This window comes from Diabrotica virgifera, chromosome 8 (genome assembly GCF_917563875.1).
Source record: "Diabrotica virgifera virgifera chromosome 8, PGI_DIABVI_V3a".
In the NCBI taxonomy this organism is placed as follows: domain Eukaryota; kingdom Metazoa; phylum Arthropoda; class Insecta; order Coleoptera; family Chrysomelidae; genus Diabrotica; species Diabrotica virgifera.
In genome coordinates this window covers 169,873,909-169,893,606 of record NC_065450.1, presented here as the reverse complement: position 1 = coordinate 169,893,606, position 19,698 = coordinate 169,873,909, and the positions used below count along the sequence as shown (strand labels likewise).

At 32.0% G+C, this 19,698-nt stretch overlaps 1 protein-coding gene across 2 annotated transcripts in view; it reads right to left on the bottom strand.

The window, feature by feature from the left end:
• LOC114338405 (molybdenum cofactor biosynthesis protein 1) overlaps positions 1-19,698 on the bottom strand; it is an 81,337-nt gene that overhangs the window by 17,433 nt on the left and 44,206 nt on the right. The window contains exon 7 of one of the 2 annotated variants that reach the window (XM_050658591.1): positions 5,437-5,513. The exons of the other annotated variant lie outside the window; for it this stretch is intronic. Within the exon in view, the coding sequence (XP_050514548.1) occupies positions 5,458-5,513 (56 nt within the window). The 3' untranslated portion in view covers positions 5,437-5,457. The remainder of the gene's footprint in view (positions 1-5,436; positions 5,514-19,698) is intronic. 2 annotated transcript variants of the gene reach the window in all.

Here is a 19,698-nt window from a genome sequence, read left to right as displayed (position 1 = left end):
AAAGATACAAATCCGAATATTCCAGTCGAAAATGTATTTATAAAATAGTGTTAAAATGAAGCAATATAAGTTAAGCGAGCACTTAAGGATCTAGTGCCAGTTATTATCTCATATAAAAAAGTTTGCCTGCTAAAGTACCTAATAGGATTGATTCTCTTCGGAACAGCGACAATAGTGGGCACACTGAAAATCTAGAAACACATCTAGAAATGAAACTAGTAGAGGTGGAAAGTTTAGCGATAAAAACCTATAAATTTACATTATATTTATTGTTTCCCACCTTTAGACGTATCAGACGAGTTTGGCAATTGCCATTGTGACAGTGACAGTTTTAGTTAACATACTCCTCTGATACGTCTAAAAGTGGGAGCAATAAATAGAATGTAAATTTATTCGTTTTATCGCTAAATTTCCCAACTCTGCTAGTTTCATTTCTTTTTATCTCACAACTAATATGTTTTCCATCTTTTGTGTTATTTTGCCGGTTATTAGCGCGCTCATCACTGTATATAAGAGAGCAAAGAACAAATTATGACAGTTGGAACTTGCGTTAAAATATTAACAGTCTTGCCCAAATATTAGCACAAAAAGCTCAAGGTGATTTGATCGATCGTTATTAAAACTTCGTCATCTGTATTTTTGTATATGATTTATCAACACTGTTTTTAATAAGAACATTTAGGGCCGGTTGTTCGAACGCTAATCAACAATGATCACTATCAAATATTTAATTACTGTGACCAAAACTGTCAATGTCAACTTTTATTGGGTTGCTGAAAACATAATTGATTATAATTATGAGATTAGGTAATCAATTAACATAACAATTATTAACATAATTAATTAAGTAATTTCATAATTGTAATTCAGCAACCCAAACAAAGTAGACATTGACAGTTGGTGACATTAATTAAATATTTGATAATGATCATTGCTGATTAGCGTTCGAACAACCGGCCCTAAGGGTCGATACCTGCGTTAATCTATGGTTCAGTTGACCGAGGTTCACCGGTGAACTTCGGTTTTGTTTGGAATGCATTTCACATTGTTAGTGCACGTTCTACAGCTTTCGAGAAATGCCAATAGATGGCAAAAGGTAAAAAACTATCGCCATTTTGTACGACCTTTTTTATGCTGTTTTTGAATACAGTTAAATTGAAGTATTTATAGTCAAAGAGTCATTTTAATAATTATAAATAAATGTATTAAAAACAAAAATAATGTTATCGTTTATCGTTAGGCTTAATATAATAAAATAGGTTATATTTATATTATGACAGCGTTTCCGGTTAATACAACGCATGCGTAATCCATGAAATCATCTGAACTGGGTTCTGAAATCTTTGAACAGCCGAATTCCAGCGTTCAGGTTGAACGTAGTTTAAACTGCCATCGGTTGAACGTGAAGAGAAAGACGATTTTGACTTTAAACTGACGTTCACTAAAAGTTCAGGTTAAACTGGAGTTGAGAACTCAATATGAGAAATTTGCCCTTACTTATCTGACTTACCTGTGTTGTAGTTTTGTCTATCTGAATTCTATTCGAATGTATCAATATTTATTTGTTCGTTTTCATAATACTTCAATTTTTTTGCCGATAATGTAGTCCCCGAATAAATATTTTAAATTGTGGTTTCATCTGTTTAGTGTATTTTATTTGTATTATTTTAAGTAAATGTCTACAATATTCTAGGATGTGCTGGATAGCTTCCGGTTTTTGGCGAAATGCTCCTGAAGATGCTCACAGAGCAAAAGTACTTGGGCAAGATTTAATAAAACAATGTGCTCGATATCTGCTTTTTATTTGTAAAATTCATAATATTCGAGCATTCAACTGTATCTTACTGTATTAATATTTTAATCTATTTTTAATGTTAAATCAAACAATTGAAGTTGACACTTTTGATGATTGTTTATTCCTCCCCTTGTTTAAACAATGTGTTTTTAAGTAAATGTTTGGTTGCGTTTTGAGTAAACACACAGTAAATATTTCGTTACTAATGTAAAATAATATGTTTTGTGTATATGTTATAGTCAAAGCTCGAATTTCAGGCACTCCTAGGTTTGACTAGGCAATCCTCAGGTCTGACTGAGGTCTTAGTCAAAGCCCGAAATAAATTACAGTTTCGGCCTTTGACTACTCAAACCTAGGAGAGACTAAGTTGGTCAGGCAAAGGCAAAGGTCGAAATTTAATTTATGAAATCGGGGTTTGACTAGTCAAACCCCGACCATATATTAAAATGTCGTAATTTGTTAGATTAGGTTTAATAACATTTTTTAATTTTAATGTTTATTAATTAAAATACAAAAATTAATGTTTATTCTCACATGTTGAGGCATTATGGCATTAGAAGTTGCACAATACGGTAGATCTTTTACACATACATAATTTTGAAGAGCATTTCTTATTGCAGTAGCATTTTTTAAAGCATTGTCCTCCAAAAATAGAATCGTTTGTACTAATTTCTCTTAGAGGCAGCTTAATGTCTGGAACATCTTCGAAATTAAGAAAATTCTCTTAGCATTCTCTTATTTGATTTCTTGAAAAAAGTATGTTTATTGTTCCGTATTTTGTACTAACTCTGTATAAGCCGTCAATTGTTTTATCTTGTATGATATCCAAAATATTTCGAGCATCTCCTTTGGCTCTATCAAAGCTGAGTATAGGTATTGTTACAGTTTTTTCGATCGAAATTGGAGGAATTTTGTTTTTCATTTAATTGTTTCATAACATTAGCCTGGGCATGAAGTCCTTAATTGCCTTTCCTTTATTTATTTTAATCATTTCTGTCTATGTAACAATACCTATCCCCAGCTTTGAATGCTTTGATAGAGCCAAAGGAGATGCTCGAAATATTTTGGGTATCATACAAGATAAAACAATTGACGGTTTATAATAGAGTTCATACAAAATACGGAACAATAAACACACTTTTTTCAAGAAATCAAATAAGAGAATGCTAAGAGAATTTTCTTAACTTCGAAGATGTTTCAGACGTTAAGCTGTCTCTAAGAGAAATTAGTACACAGATTCTAAATTTGGAGGACAAGGCTTTATAAAATGCTACAGCAGTAAGAAATGCTCTTCAAAATTATATAAGTGTAAAAGGTCTAACGTACTGTGCAACTCAAAATACCATGATACCTCAACATGTGAGAGTAAACACTAATTTCTTTATTTTAATTACGACAATATAAAAATAATAAACATTAAAATTAAAAAATGTTATTAAACGTAATCTAACAAATATTTTAATAGAAAATAAATCTCCTAGGTTTAACTAGTCAAAGGCCGAAATTGTAATTTATTTCGGGCTTTGACTAAGACCATCAGTCAGACCTGAGGATTTCCTAGTCAAACCTAGGAGTGCCCGAAATTCGGGCTTTGACTATAAAATATACAACGATGTTAGTTCGCACTTGTTTTTCCACCCAAATCAACTTGAGTTTTTGTGCTAATATTTGGGTAAGATTGTTAATATTTTAAAGTAAAATATAGTAAAGTGAGCTTAGACGATTAATAAAAAAGGCATTCGCTACGAAGCTCCCCGCCCCCTTATCTTTGTTCAAAAATGTAGACAGATAGAGACAAACTTTTCGAATTTTCTCCATTTACAAACATATCTTAAAAATGGCAATCCAAAAAATGTGTACAGTCGACATGTCGAACAGCCTTAAAATAATGCATTAGAGTAGGCAATATAAAATAAGATAAATGTGGTTTGTTCAATGAATGAAGTTTTTAGTAATACATATGTTGAAAGTTGAAGAAAAACGAAGCTGAAAGAAACGAAACAAAAAATTTAAAGCAACATTTGCCAATATATAAAAAACCCAACACCGAATGTGGAAAAATGCAAAAATTATGATAATGATTTAGTTAATTTTTATACAGAGTGTCCCATTAATAATTTGATATAGAATAAATGTCGATTCTCTGCTTCACAATAAGACATTCCGATAAAAAAGTATTAGGTGAACTGGTGCTTGATTCCGAAGTACAGAACGTTGACATTCACAATTAGCCACAGTTGTAAATTTTACTGTAACAGTGGAGTTTTGCAAGCATAAGCAACCCCTTTACTTCAGTTTTAAACGTTTCCATATGTTTATGTATATATACTACGGATTTTGAAACCAACGCATAAAACAAATCAGCCCTATGATTTATCATAGGGCTTATTTAAGTTATTTTTAACGTTTTGTGTTAAGATAACTCTGACAGATAACTGCTTCGATAACTTTTAACGTAAATTCCGTGTGATGTATCGCTCATCGTTACGAGATGGCGTTTCATTGTCTTAAGGTGATACAGTAGCGATCAACAGGTAGCCAAAACGCGTTCCAAGATTGCGGCTGTAATTTTGAATATTTTTTTGAGATATTTGACACACGTATTCGTAATATAATAAAGAATGGCGGTACAGAGCCCAATTTGAAAAATATATTAATATGTGGAAATTACTCTGTAATTAAATACAATATTAAAAAAACGAGCCTGTACCACCATTAAGAAGAACAAAAAAATACACTTTCTTCAAATAAACTTTTTATCCGATGCCTAGATTTTGTGTCATTTTGGAACTATGTACTAATGAAATAAAAAATTTTAGTAGTTCCAAAATGACACAAAATCTAGGCATCGGATAAAAAAGTTTATTTGAAGAAAGTGTATTTTTTTGTTCTTCTTAATGGCGGTACAGGCTCGTTTTTTTAACATTGTATTTAATTACAGAGTAATTTACACATATTAATATATTTTTCAAACTGGGCTCTGTACCGCCATTCTCTATTATATTACGAATACGTGTGCCAAATATCTCGAAAAAATATTCAAAATTACAGCCGCAATCTTGGAACGCGTTTTCGCTACCTGTTGATCGCCACTGTTTCCTCTTAATAACACACTGATCCGTTGGTTGAGCAACTGATATAACGTTGCTGAAAAAATACTTCCATCGTTACATCTTAGGGTTGCCTTATTGGGATGATCACCATCATTATCCAGAAGAAGAAACGCCTTTTGTGGCAACTGTTTCTTCTTCAAACAAGACTTTGCTTCAGGAATGAACTTTTTATGGAACCAATCTTGGAAGATATAACAAGTTATCGTGTTATTCCGTAGACTCCGGGATTATTTCCATTTTTCATCTGTTTCTCGACATTTTTTACTGTATCTTCAGTATTCTGTGTACCACGCCCAATTCGACACACTGCATGTTCTTGTTAAAAAAAATGGAAAGCCTAAGATAACGAGATTACGAACAGGAATGTAAGTATGACAAATGTGTGTGTGTGACTAATGTTTTAATAGTATTTATATTATGTTTAGATATGTTCTAGGTTTCAAAACTGTAGAATACGATAAATTTAAATAATAGGTACTTATCACCGCAATTGGATATCATTACACAAATCACAATAAACTACTCTACCTTTTGGAAAGGATAAAAGTTCTAGCCCCCAATAAGTATCATGGGACGGTTAGCCATTTGAGATATGTTCATCATGCCTGGAAAATATTATATAGTCTTGTAATTTGCCACAATAACCTAATTTACAAGCAACAAAACAAATGAAATGGCAACATAATGAAGAATGTAGAACTAAAATATATGAAAATTAACATTGACAATGGGATGAGTATATTATTTATTAGGAATGGATACTAAATTATATTGAGTATGAAACCGATCGTCCGTCGGAACTTTTACATCTAAAATAGGTGCATAGCTTTTATTTAACAATAAAACACTGAAAACTTTTGTTTTCTATACTTCCACAAAATTTATTATAACTATGTGACTACAGCTGTTTCGGCAGAGTGCCTTTCTCAAGTGATTTAGTTTACTGTGTTTGCCTTTTGAAAGTCTTTAACTGAAGAGGTTGAGGAGTGGGGAGCTGTTTGTCTCGAGTTGGTCATTCAGAATTATATCTGTATTTATTAATTTCCATAGATTCTAATAAAGATAGCTTAAGGCCTTTATTTTGAATACCGTAAAATGGGGTTACTTTGACCGCTGGGGTGAATTTGACCAAAAACATAGAAAAATATCTATTGTGATATACTTCAGCCACCCTGTATAATTTTTAAAATTATTTTTAACGATTCTAAATATCTAAGAATTCATTTTTAATTAAAAAAAAAGAATTAATATTCCAAGGGTTGTTAAATCCACCGATATAACGAATTCAGAAAAAATGGTTTAAAAAACGGTCAAATTAACCCTACTTACAAGAAAAATAAGTTTACAGGCAAAATGCATATACGGTCAACTTCCCCCCAGATGGGGTGAACTTGACCAAAGGCATTTTTTATTTTTTTTTCTAAGTCATGATTATTTTCTTGTAATTATAATCTAAGCTACTGAAAGTAGAAGCCTAAACCCATAACATATTTGCATATAGAAAAATGTAGCAAAATTTAAAATATGATTTTTATAGGATTAAAGTACAAAATCGGTCAAAGTCACCCCATTTTACGGTATGCAGAATTTGAAACTCTTCATTAAAAGAATGATTATGATCTAGAAGGTGAAGTGCGTATGTAGAAGTGTTTGTTTTGCTATTGTTGAAAGCCCTTTTGTGTTCTGCTATCCGTTTGTCAAAGGTTCTGCCAGTTTGACCGATGTAAGTTTTCGGACAGTCATCCAAGTTAGTTTGTAGACACCACTCTGTAGTTGTTTTCTCTTCCGCTCTTATTGTTCTTAATATATTTGCTTAAGTTGTTATTAGTTCTGAAAGCTGGTATTATGCCTTTCTTTTTTATGTATTTGGCTATTTTTGTTGTTATCTTGCCAGTATATGTGATAGAGCAGAAGGTACTGGGTTCTTTCTATGATGGTGGATAGACTAATTTCAGGGCTTTCTTATGGAGTTTTTGGTTTAAAATTTTATTAATTGTTTGTTCGTTATAGCCATTGTTTACTGCTATTTGTTTAATGATGCTCAGTTCTATTTCAAAGTTATTTTTTGACATGGGAATTTCTGTCAGTCTATGTTTCATGCTATGGTAGGCTGCTAATCTGTGTTGTGTAGGATGGGATGATGAATTGTGTATAGTTTTGTCAGTATGGGTAGGTTTATGATATACGGAGAACTCATGTTTGTTGTGTAGTCTGGTAATTGTTACATCTAGAAAGTTTATGGACTTATTCTGTTCTGTTTCTAAAGTCCATAAACTTTCTAGATGTAACAATTATCAGACTACACAACAAACATGAGTTCTCCGTATATCATAAACCTATCCATAATATCACAACTATACACAGTTCATCATCCCATCCTACACAACACAAATTAGCAGCCTACCATTCATAGCAGCCATACATAGACTGACAAAAATTCCCATATCAAAAAATAACTTCGAAATAGAACTGAACATCATTAAACAAATAGCAGTAAACAATGACTATAACGAACAAACAATTAATAAGATTTTAAAACAAAAACTCCATAAGAAAGCCCTGAAATTAGTCTATCCACCACCATAGAAAGAACCCAGTACCTTCTGCTCTATCACATATACTGGCAAGATAACAACAAAAATAGCCAGATACATAAAAAAGAAAGGTATAATACCAGCTTTCAGAACTAACAATAACTTAAGCAAATATATTAAGAAGAATAAGAGCCGAAAGAAAAAACAACTACAAAGTGGTGTCTACAAACTAACTTGTGATGACTGTCCGAAAACTTACATCGGTCAAACTGGCATAACCTTTGACAAACGGATAGCAGAACACAAAAGGGCTTTCAACAATAGAAAAACAGACACTTCTACATACGCACTTCACCTTCTAGATCATAAACATTCTTTTAATGAAGAGTTTCAAATTCTGCATATTCAAAATAAAGGCCTTAAGTTATTTTTATTAGAATCTATGGAAGTTAATAAATTAAAAAATACAGATATAATTCTGAATGACCAACTCGAGACAAACAGCTCCCCACTCCTCAACCTCTTCAGTTAAATACTTTAAAAAGGCAAAGACATAGTAAACTAAATCACATGAGAAAGGCACTCTACCGAAACAGCTGTAGTCACATAGTTATAATAAATTTTGTGGAAGTATAGAAAACAGACGTTTTCAGTGTTTTATTGTTAGATAAAATGAATTTCCATCAAGTAACGGTCGAATCCATCAATTATAGCTTTTACTGTATATACTGGTATAACATTGCATATTTGGAGCAAACAATTTTTTGTAAAAATGTGGAAGAAATGAAGTAGCTTTTGAATGAACAGTCGACACAGTGGAGGTCAGTCGGCGAACGTGCCGGAAAGGCAAAACGGTCACAGGGCCGAATTAGTGGGCCGATTCAACGCCGAATTGCAAAAAACGGCTCCATTTAGCGAAGAAAAAGTGCTCTTACACCATGACAACGTACTGGCTTACACCTGTGCCATCGCCATGGCCAAACTGGTTAAATTGGACTACAATGTGCTGCCCATCCACCATATTCTCCAGATTTATCTCCTTGTAACGTCTTTTTGTTTAGAAACTTGAAAATGGATCTCTTTGGAAATAAATTGGATTTTTTTTCTTTCGTAGGCTAAGTACTTATCGGATGGCACTAGTACAGCGGCTGATCTTTCGCTATAAACAGTAGTTCCTCTTGTGTTCAGACAAGCGAGTATTTACACTACGTTTTCTACATATTTTCATTATTCTATTAAATACAGTGTGGGCCAAAAAAGAGTCCACCTCGATATTTGGCAGTATTTATTAGATTTTAAGGAAATGCCGAAACAGGTCGATTTTTGATCTAAGGGGGACACATTTTTACGGTACACACATCTGTCATTTGTCAACCCCCTCAGGGTGTCCAAGAAAAAATATGTTGAATTAAATTAATTGACACAAAAAGAAGAATGTATGTAATTTATTTAATTAAAAATACATTCTACTGCTGTCATAAAAGAGAAAAAAATGATTTTTGATAAATAAACATTGCTTTTTGCTTAATTTCAATGTTCAAGCTGCCATCCATCTGCCTCTTGGTAGGTTGAATATTGAATTTAAGCAACAAACAATGTTTATTTATCAAATAAACATTTTTCTCTGTTTTCTGTCAACAGTAGAGTGTATTTTGAGTTAAATAAATTACATACATTCTTCTTTTTGTGTCAATTCATTTAATTCAAAATAATTTTTCTTGGACACCCTGTATAAATAATTATGTCAATGTTAGTATTACTGAATAGAGAATTGAATAACCTTTCAAATGAGCTAGCACACGACCCCTATTCCCTATTTAAAAATAAGGAGTGGGGGAGTGGAAGGGAGGGGGTTGACAAATGACAGCTGTGTGTACCGTAAAAATGTGTCCCCCTTAGATCAAAAATCGAACTGTTTCGGCATTTCCTTAAAATCTACTGCCAAAATTACTGCCAAATATCAAGGTGGACTCTTTTCTTTGGCCCACACTGTATATAGGTTGACCTACTAGGGTAGCCGGGTCCGTTAGGATTTTTTACTACTCTTGTTTTTGTTTAGATAGGTGATTCGAGTTGTTCAAATCATGATTCAAGTGGCCATTATTCTTGGTATCAAAAATCTTTTGCTAAACTCCTCAATAGCTTAGAAATCTGAAGTTTGAAAAGTAAATCGGAAATTGACAGCAGGACATGGACGAATAGTCTGGGCAGATTATCGGAGAACAGGCCATTTTTGGGAAAAGTTATTTACCAGCAATTTTATTGCTGGAATCGAATCTCATGATTGTATATATTAATAATATAGGTATGCAAAGGCCGGAGATAGTGTGCTACTTTTTTATAAACAAAATGGCGCCCGAAAATCGTATTTTTTACAATTTTTGCTCTATAACTCCAAAGATTTTAACTTTACACCAAAAACGCCCAAATAAAAATTCACCGTAATTATATTCTGCATAGAGACGTGTTTTTCCCGATTTACTTCGATGAAAATTTTCCCCGGAAAATGCGGGTTTTTCCAACAAATCTTTAATTTTCAACTAAAATTTTAGATAAGTATTTGTGTCTCAATAATTAAATAACTTGGCAATATAAAAGCTGTTTTCGTATAATAGATTAGAAGCCGCTGGAAATTGAATGAACAGTTTAGCAACAATTGAATTGTTAATTGAAAATTTACGGTCGATATAGTACCCACAATAATTATGATACATAAGAATAACTATAATTTTTGTATAAAAAGACACTGTACCTATCTAATGTACTTTACAGAATTGAAATTGAGCTATTTAAGCGGCCTCAGGAATATTTTAAAATTATAAACAATTTTTTGGCTTATAAACAAATAGAATATCTCGGGAAATATTAAATTTAATTAAATCATTAAAAAAGGTATTGGAAAAAAGGCGGCAGGGCGCTGATTTTAAAAGAAAAAACGTTTAATTGTGATGAGTGCAAAAATAGCAAAATTCCAATCAAAAATTAGGTAGGATGAGAAGAATTAGGTAGAATTAGGAGAAAATGTAATCTCAAAGTTCAAAATCGGTATACGTTAAAAAAAATGCATTTTCTCGCCTTCCTATGGAGCAATTTTCTTCATTCTTTTTTTGTTCCCAAGTAATTCGAGTAGGGCCATATAACTAACACATTATTAAATGTCAAACTTGTTTTTTTTTGTTATAATAAATTAATTTTTTGATTATAACAAAAAATTTTAATTTGTTTAAATAAAGATTGTTTAAATAACTATACAGCTTTCAAATGAAAATATTTGTGTTTTTAACGGTAAAAGGTACACTTGTAGTAAGTTTACCTAAAAAAAAGTCTACAACTGGAAAAAATACGTAGTTTTCTTTTCTTATAAATAAATTAATATATTATAACAAAACAAAAGCAAGTTTGACATTTAATAATGCGTTAGTTAGATGGCTCTACTCGAGTTACTTGGGAACAAAAAAAGAATGAAGAAAATTGCTCCATAGGAAGCCGAGAAAATGCATTTTTTAACGTATACCGATTTTGAACTTTGAGATTACATTTTCTCCAACCTAATTTTTGATTGAAATTTTGCTATTTTTGGCAATTTTCACTGGTAATATCGATAGTTTTTATTATAATAATATATGTTATGAGTATTTTAAAGATATGAAAATTGGTGTGGAGAAAGAGGACAAAACTAAAAAGGTGATGGTTCGAAAATTATGATCATATTGTTTATATCTTTGCCGTAAATGCCGGTCAATTTTGACCGGTTGTATCTCAGGAACCACTCATCACAATTAAACGTTTTTTTCTTTTAAAAGAAGCGTCCTGCCGATTTTTTTCCAATACTGTTTTCATGATTTAATTTAATTGAATATTTCCCGAGATATTCTAATTGTTTAAAAGCCAAAAAATTGTGTATAATTTTAAAATATTCCTGAGGCCGCTTAAATAGTCCAATTTCAATTCTATAAAGTACATTAGATAGGTAAAGTGACTTTTTATACAAAAATCATAGTTATTCTAATGTATCATAATTATCGTGGTTATTATAGCGACCGTAAATTTTTAATTAACAATTCAATTGTTGCTAAACTGTTCATTCAATTTCCATCGGCTTCTGGAATTATTATCTATATGAAAAGAGCTTTTACATTACCAAGTTATTTAATTATTGATAAACAATTACTTATCTAAAATTTTAGTTGAAAATTAAAGATTTTATTGGAAAAACCCGCATTTTCCGGGGAAAATTTTCGTCGAAGTAAATCGGGAAAAACACGAAATTTTTATTTGGGTGTTTTTGGTGTAAAATTAAAATCTTTGGAGTTACAGAGCAAAAATTGAAAAGACACGATTTTCGGGCGCCATTTTGTTTATAAAAAAAGTAGCACACTATCTGCCAGGATCCTACCAGGATCCATCAATAGCCAATTTATGAGAGATAGGTATGTGAGGATAAGAAGAAAGGAAAATATAATTCTTGGGTCATGTTGAAAAGGTCAAAGATATAAATTACTTCAAATCATATTAGAAGGTAAAGTACAGAGCAAAAAATCAGTATGAATACGCCAGAGCTCGTGGCTCCAATATAGAGGCATCTCCTTACGCGTATAAAATCTTATCGAACATCCTATTAAGTAGGCTAACACCGTTTGTAGAAGACTTCATAGGGGAATACCAAGCCGGCTTCAGAAAAAATAGATCGACCATAGACCAGATGTTTACTCTACGACAGCTGCTTGAAAAAGGATGGGAATTCTCTTCATATCACGGAAGAGATTAAAGGGAGAATTCAGGCAGCAAACAGATGTATGTATAGCCTCCACAATACTATTAAATCTAAGAGCCTAACACGAGCATCAAAGATCAGAATATATAAAACAGTGATTAGACCGGTGCTCATATGTGGGTGTGAGACGTGAACTCTGACCAAAGCAACTGAAAGAAAACTTAGATGTTTTGAGAGAAAAATCCTCAGAAGAATCTTTGGACCTTATCACGACCCTAATAGCAACCAATAACGAATGAGAACAAGTGTTGAGGTCAAGCAGATGTATATTGCGAGTGACAGAGTCCAAGAAATTAAATCTCAGCGTCTAAGATTGGCTGGCCATGTCCATAGACTCTCTAATAACCGCCTTACCAAACTGATCTGGGAATACACAGGAAAAAGCCCCTTAGGACGCCCATGAATGCGATAGAGAGACAACATATGGTCGGATCTAAGAACAATGGGGATACCCACTGACCCAACTATCATGGACGACCGTTCAAGATAGAAGCGAGTTGTACAGTCAGCCAAGACCCAGCCCGGGTTGTAATGCTACCAGAAGAAGAAGAACTCGTGGCTGAAAGATCTGAGGAGATGGTTTGACCACTCATCCACAGAAATATTTCGTGCATCAGTTTCCAAAGCTACAATTGCAATTTGGATCGCCAACCTTCGAAAGGAGACGGCTTCTTCTTCTTCTTCTTCAGCCTTCGGTAATCCAACTTTGGACATAGACCTCCCCCAATTCAATCCAGTGTTGTCCACCTGTTTCCAGTTGTGTCTTCCAAACTTCTTTATGTCATGAGCCCATCTCATTTGTGCCCTTCCTCTACTTCTTCTTCCTAACCTCCATTGTTGTATTTAAAGGAGACGGCGCAGTAAGATTATCTTAACCTTGACTGAGGCAACAGTAAAGAAGCTGGACGCATTTGAGATTCGGACTTATAGAAGAATTATCATGGAGACAAAGTATCAAGCATAAGAGTGCTCCAAAAACTTCTCGTCTGCAGAAGACGAATATCCTAGCTAAATAACCTTTGAAACATCCACCAAGGGACTATTCAGAGCAGCAACGAATAAAATTATCATTGCCAGACTTACTGCAAACATTCGATAACGGATAGGCACTAAAAGAAGAAGCTGAGTTAAAAATGTCTGTTAATGTTTATATTAACGAATATACAACAGTTGTTTGAAACAATGTTGTTTATCTTCTCGATATTTTTATTTATCATCATCAAAATCAGGTATCTATGTAGGTTACGAGCCAATATATTATGAATTTGCTATTATTTAAATAATTTCTTGAAGAGCAATACATTATTTTTGTGTGGTCTTTGCGTAAGGTACATTCAATTTTCATCAGACCAATAATGGAAGTTTTGCTGATTAATATGCCCGTTCGATTAAAACGCCTGAGTATAAAACGTTATTAATGAAATTGATATTTCTATTTTGGTCTGAGTGATGAATCAATATGTTTCTATATTTCTAGTTTTTTTATTTCTTATTTGTCTCCAACGGCAAAAATTTTAATCCCTGTGGTATAGAGCTAAATATCTCGTTATTTTCCTTCCATTTCAATTTGTTTGTGATCCTTTGGTGAGAATCCTAAAAGAATTGGTGGTCGTCTGAAGTATGTGTAACATACAGGGTGTAACAAAAATGCAGGTCATAAATTAAATCACATATTCTGGGACCAAAAATAGTTCGATTGAAACAAACTTACTTTAGCACAAAAATGTGCACACAATAGAAGTTACAGCTCTTTGAAGTTACAAAATGAAAATCGACTTTTTCCAATATGTATATCGAAAACTTTTAGAGATATTTTAGTGAAAATGGACATGTGGCATTCTTATGGCAGGAACATCTTAAAAATAAACTATAGGAAAATTTGTGCACCCCATAAAAATTTTATGGGGGTTTTGTTCCCTTAAACCCCCCAAACTTTTATGTACGTTCCGGATAAATTATTTAGTTAAACACAATGTTTCTAAAACATTTTTGCCTCTTAGTACTTTTTCGATAAGCCACTGTTTATCGAGATATTTTGAATATTTGTCGAATCCACCACATATTTGTATATGGTTTACGTCTTACGATTATATTAATAATCTGAAGATCTATTTATGATAATTTACATTTAGGTATATGTATTACCTATTATATTATACTAACATATTAAAAAAGAAGCCACATCTCGATATAAGGTGGTTTATCGAAAAAATACTAAGAGGCAAAAAAGTATTAAAAACACTAGAGTGTAACTAATAGTACCAAAAAAATAGTTTATTTGGAACGTACACAAACATTGGGAGGGTTTAAAGGAACACAACCCCTATAATATTTTTATGTAAATACATTAAAAAAGAAGCCGTATCTCGATAAAAACTGCCCTATCAAAAAAATACTAAGAGGCAAAAAAGTTTTAAAAACATTGCGTTTAACTAATGGTACCACAATAATAATTTAATTGGAGTACACAAAAGTTTGGGGGATTTAAGGGATCAACCCCCATTTGGGGGATTTTATGCACCCCATAAAATCTTTATGGGGTGCACAAATTTCACTATAATTTATTTTTAACATGTTCCTGCCATAAGAATGCCACATATCCATTTTCAATGAAAAGTTTTGGATATATTGGGAAAAAATCGATTTTCATTTTGTAACTTCAAAGGGCTGTAACTTTTTTTATGTGCACATTTATACTGAAGTAAGTTAGGTTCAATCGAACTATTTTTGGTCCCAGAATATGTGATTTAATTTATGACCTGCATTTTTGTGACACCCTGTATATATAGTATATTTCATTTCAAATTCTGATTTGTGGATTGGTAGATCAATGTTAGCAGAACTATAGAATGAAACGATTGAACATACTTGGATATATTGAAATAACTACTAAAAAATCGAAGAATAAAGAAAAAGAAAATAGTAGGGCTTGCTTCTTTCGTGCGTGTTTTAAAGTAATATTAAGTTTTCATTCGATTCAGCATGAATTTAAAAGTGATAAACTTATAAATGATGATGAATATATTATTATGACAACAAAAAACATGCATGGATTAGTAAATACATATTAACATAGGCTACAACATATATAAATAGATGAATCAAGCCATTAAAAGAAAATGTTACATTACTGTGCAATAAAAAGTATAAAGACATATAACTTTTTTTTAGTTATTCCTGTTGCCAAATATAACGGCGATATTAATACGTAAATAGAAAAATTAAAAGAATATTCATACCAAGTAAAGAAGAAAACCACCGAAAAATATGTAGTAAAAATGTTGGACATAAGGATATACCAAATATAACAGAGGACGAAATAAGAAACGCAATGAGCACTATGCGAAATAAAAAAGCTCCACATGAAGACAAAATATAGACCTGGATCCGGCGTACCAAAAAAAGTTGATTAATAGCAAGCTAGAAGTTTGTTCAAAGCTTAACGGTGTCAAGTCGGACAAACTTTAATGTATGGGAACACTGAAACAGGGGAAGTTTTAATTGTGGAACATGATAAACGTGTCGTCATGACAAGTTTATGATTGTGAAAAATAGCATGTTGTTGTTTTTTTAAGATTATTCAATAGCCAACGTTATATAATATATGAAAAAATGTTTGTCCGACAAAAATATTGGGCATTTTAACGAGTCCGACACGTAGAACATGTCACATGACAGGAATTATGTTGGTGATAAATAGCAATCTGATTTTTGCATGAGAGCTTAATGAAAGGTTAAAAAATCAATTGGAAGTTCTGTCCGACAAAATTAATGAGAAGTTTTCGTAGTCCGACGTTCTAAACATGTAAGATATAGACAAAAATGCTGGTGATAAATAGCAAGCTAATTTTGATTTTTTATGTACAAATTATATTTTGTAACGCAAAAAGTTATATGCCGGACAAAAAGTTTAGGAAAATCGAAGGAAATAAATAAAGAATATTTTTTTCAGAATAACTTAGTTGCCTTTGATAAAGCTACAGTTGGAAAAATGAAAGAATAGGGCTTTTCATCGATTGTCATTTGTTTCGAGCTTCTGTCATGTATCACATAATATTAATATATCTACGTCATACATCTTTGGTTTGTATCATTGGTTATACCAATAACGTATGACGTAGATATATTAATATTATGTGACGCATGACAGAAGCTCGAAACAACTGACTGTGAATAAAAAGCCCTATACGCTGTGAGCTCGTACGTAGAGGGGATATTTATAAATTCGCGAGCGCCAGTAGTGGCAAGTCTGTAAACGTTTACCGGAAATTTGACATAAATGTCAAAGTGATTAATTTAAAATTAAAATTAAAAACATTAATTATAAAAAATATTAGTTGGTCAAAGCTGTGGTATATATTTTTACCTTAAATATACTTGCGTTTTAAATACTGAATTTACGTTTTTTTAATGTTCCGTAATATGTAATTATAAATTAATCAATTAATCTTAGCGCCATCTACACGATAATTGTGAAAGTATCCGAAGTAAGAAATTAATATTTCATCAATAGAACGTCAAAATGATTAGCAAAATCTTAAAAAAATCTGTTAAAATTTAATTACTTTTTAGCGTTGTAAATATTAAGCGATAACAATTAAATAATACATTTAAAAATTACCGGTGAAAGTTGAATTAGTAATCCGCCAGGAGCGACACCAGCGAAGCTCAGAGCGTATACCCATGAACGATCACATCAATCACTTATTTTGTATTTGCTATCTTTTTCTATAACAAACGTTTGATATTTATAAAAAAAGACAGCAAATACAAAATAAGTGATTGATGTGATCGTTCATGGGTATTCTTTCATTTTTCCGACTGCATTTTAATTGTATATTACCTATTAATTTATATTCACATACTTGCATTTGTATATACACACATGCACACTCCAAAAACAGTGAGGTAAGTATAAATGTATTATTATATGTAAAATTGTTATTTTTTTGGTGCAATTTGTTCTAGATATCTTTCATATTTTTAGGGTTCTCAAAATGAAAATAGAAAATGCCATAGAACATGTGAATGTAATCTCTTAAGGTTTTATAATTAGACGCATCAGAAAGTATGGAAAATTTCCTATAAAAAACGTTGTATACATTTGTTTCCATAATGAAATCTTAACCCTGTAAGCATAGACGTAAATATGACACATATGCTTAGAAAGTATCTGTATGTAGAAGGCTGCATTTGTCTGTGTGACATTTTGTGCTCTATACAAAGTAGTATTTGAGAGCACATGGTCTCTGACTTTCTGTTTGCCTCGTGCGTTGGAAATTAAAATTTATATTAACTTTGGAGTGTTTTTTGTGTCTATTTTTGAGTATGAACAGGAACAGTTTAAATTTTAAGCCACCAAATGAAAAAGTAAAAAAATCAACGGAAAATTTTTGAGTCATTGTCGAACATTTTACAAAGTTCGTAAAATACTTTATCATCAATTCAATGAGGTTCAGTTGTCAGATAATTGTGAAAATTCTTTTGGATATCATTATTCGTGCTATAAAGCTTTTTGAGTTAAAAAGGGCTTGATTGAAGAAGGGTACGTAAATAAATTATTTATTAAAACTGTATATCGTATTTTTCTCAAATTTCTACAAATGAAATATATAAAGTAATATGTCACATGGCTAGAAATAATTTGCTGCCAAAATAAATCGACTAATTTAAATTTGAAGTAACGATTGCAATTTGTTATGAATTATTGTCAAAAGTGATAGTTTTTAGTCTCTACCTATAGATTGGACTATAATAATCTTAAGTGGCAATGTATTCATAGACATATTATTAAGGGTAGACAGGGCAAAATGTCGATCGGTGGTCTATTTATATCTTTTAACCAAGCGATCCCTCGCATGTGACAGACAAAGATGGCTAGACCACTCAATCCATAATATTGGCGTTACACCTCGATGCACAGAGCGGCCCATACTTTGCATAATCTACTAGTACTCTGGGCAAATTAGCAAAATTCATGGAAAATTTATTTACCAGCAATTTTATTGCTGGAATCGAATTATAAGATCCTATATATTAATAATATACAATGTCAAAAAAACGTCAAGTGAAAACCAATATTTTAAATTTCTCCGAAGAAAATATTAGTTTTTAGCGTTTTTTTTTATTAAAGTTCTACTGTAGTTCACCTACGATTCAGAAGTGTTTATCGGCAAGAGTAAAACCAAATTAAACAGTATCCGATTAAAATTGTGTCTTAAAATAGTTGTTCAAATTTGGTGGTATATAAGGAAGTTTGGATAGAGTGTTCAAAACCAATTAAATGGACCTGCAAGTCAGGGGGAAACCCCCTGACCCTGTACCCCCAGATATACCTCAAAAAAAGATAAGTTTAATTAAAGATGTAAGTATGGATATTTATCCAGTCGGACAGGTGACAACCTTTAATAAAAATAACATTTCCAATGAAAATAATCCGGTAAGTACTGATAATAATTTATTAATTAATCAAAATTCGTCAACAAATGATAAAATCGACAATATTATGTCAAAAGAAAGAGAGGAATTTTTGTATGTAAGTACTGATTTAGGGCCATACCATATTTATGTTGAAAATAATACAGCTGAATTCAAAGGCAAATTAAATGCTCTCAAAATCGGAGATATAATTCTCTCTAACTTCCCGCAAATAGATAACAAAATTATTAGTATTGATTCTATAGGTCGGAATAGGATTAGAATCAAGTTAAAAGATTATAAATCAGCGAATTTTCTAATAACTCATAAAAACGATAACATTTTTGTTAAAAATAACTTTGTATTGTACATTCCAAAATTTATTCTTCATAGACAGGGCGTCATTAGAGATATTGAACAAGACTTTTCGGATGCGTATATAAAAGATAAAATAAAACCATTTGATCAACATTGCAATTTTGAAGTTTCTAACGTCAAAAGAATAAACCGTAAGTAGAAAAAATTACAGATGAAGGTAAGTCAATAGAATATGTAGCCACTAAGTCTTGCATTGTTACTTTTAAATCTCAAATTTTGCCAAAATATATTTCTATTAATAAGGTTATTAAGGAAGTAGAACCCTACAAACAAAAGGTATTATTATGTTATAACTGCCTCCGTTTCGGCCACCTAGGTAGTCAGTGTAGAAGTAGACCGAGATGTAGTAAATGTCAGGAATCCCACGCCACAAAAGATTGTACTAGTACTGACTACCTACCACGTTGCTTTAGCTGTCAAGGAAATCACCTTACAACTAATTTATCTTCTTGTCCAGAATTTAAAAGGCAAAAAATTGTGAAGGAAACCATGAGCTCTTCCAATGTTAATTTCTTTGATGCAAATAAACAGGTCCCAAAAAATACATACGCCAACATAGTCGCTCTTAATACCTCTGCCATGGAAAATAGTGTAATTTCCTCGACAAATTATCCCCAACGGATTCAATCTGGACTTACCCCATCTAGCATAATACAGTCTCATTCTTCTCAACCCCAATTCTCGCAG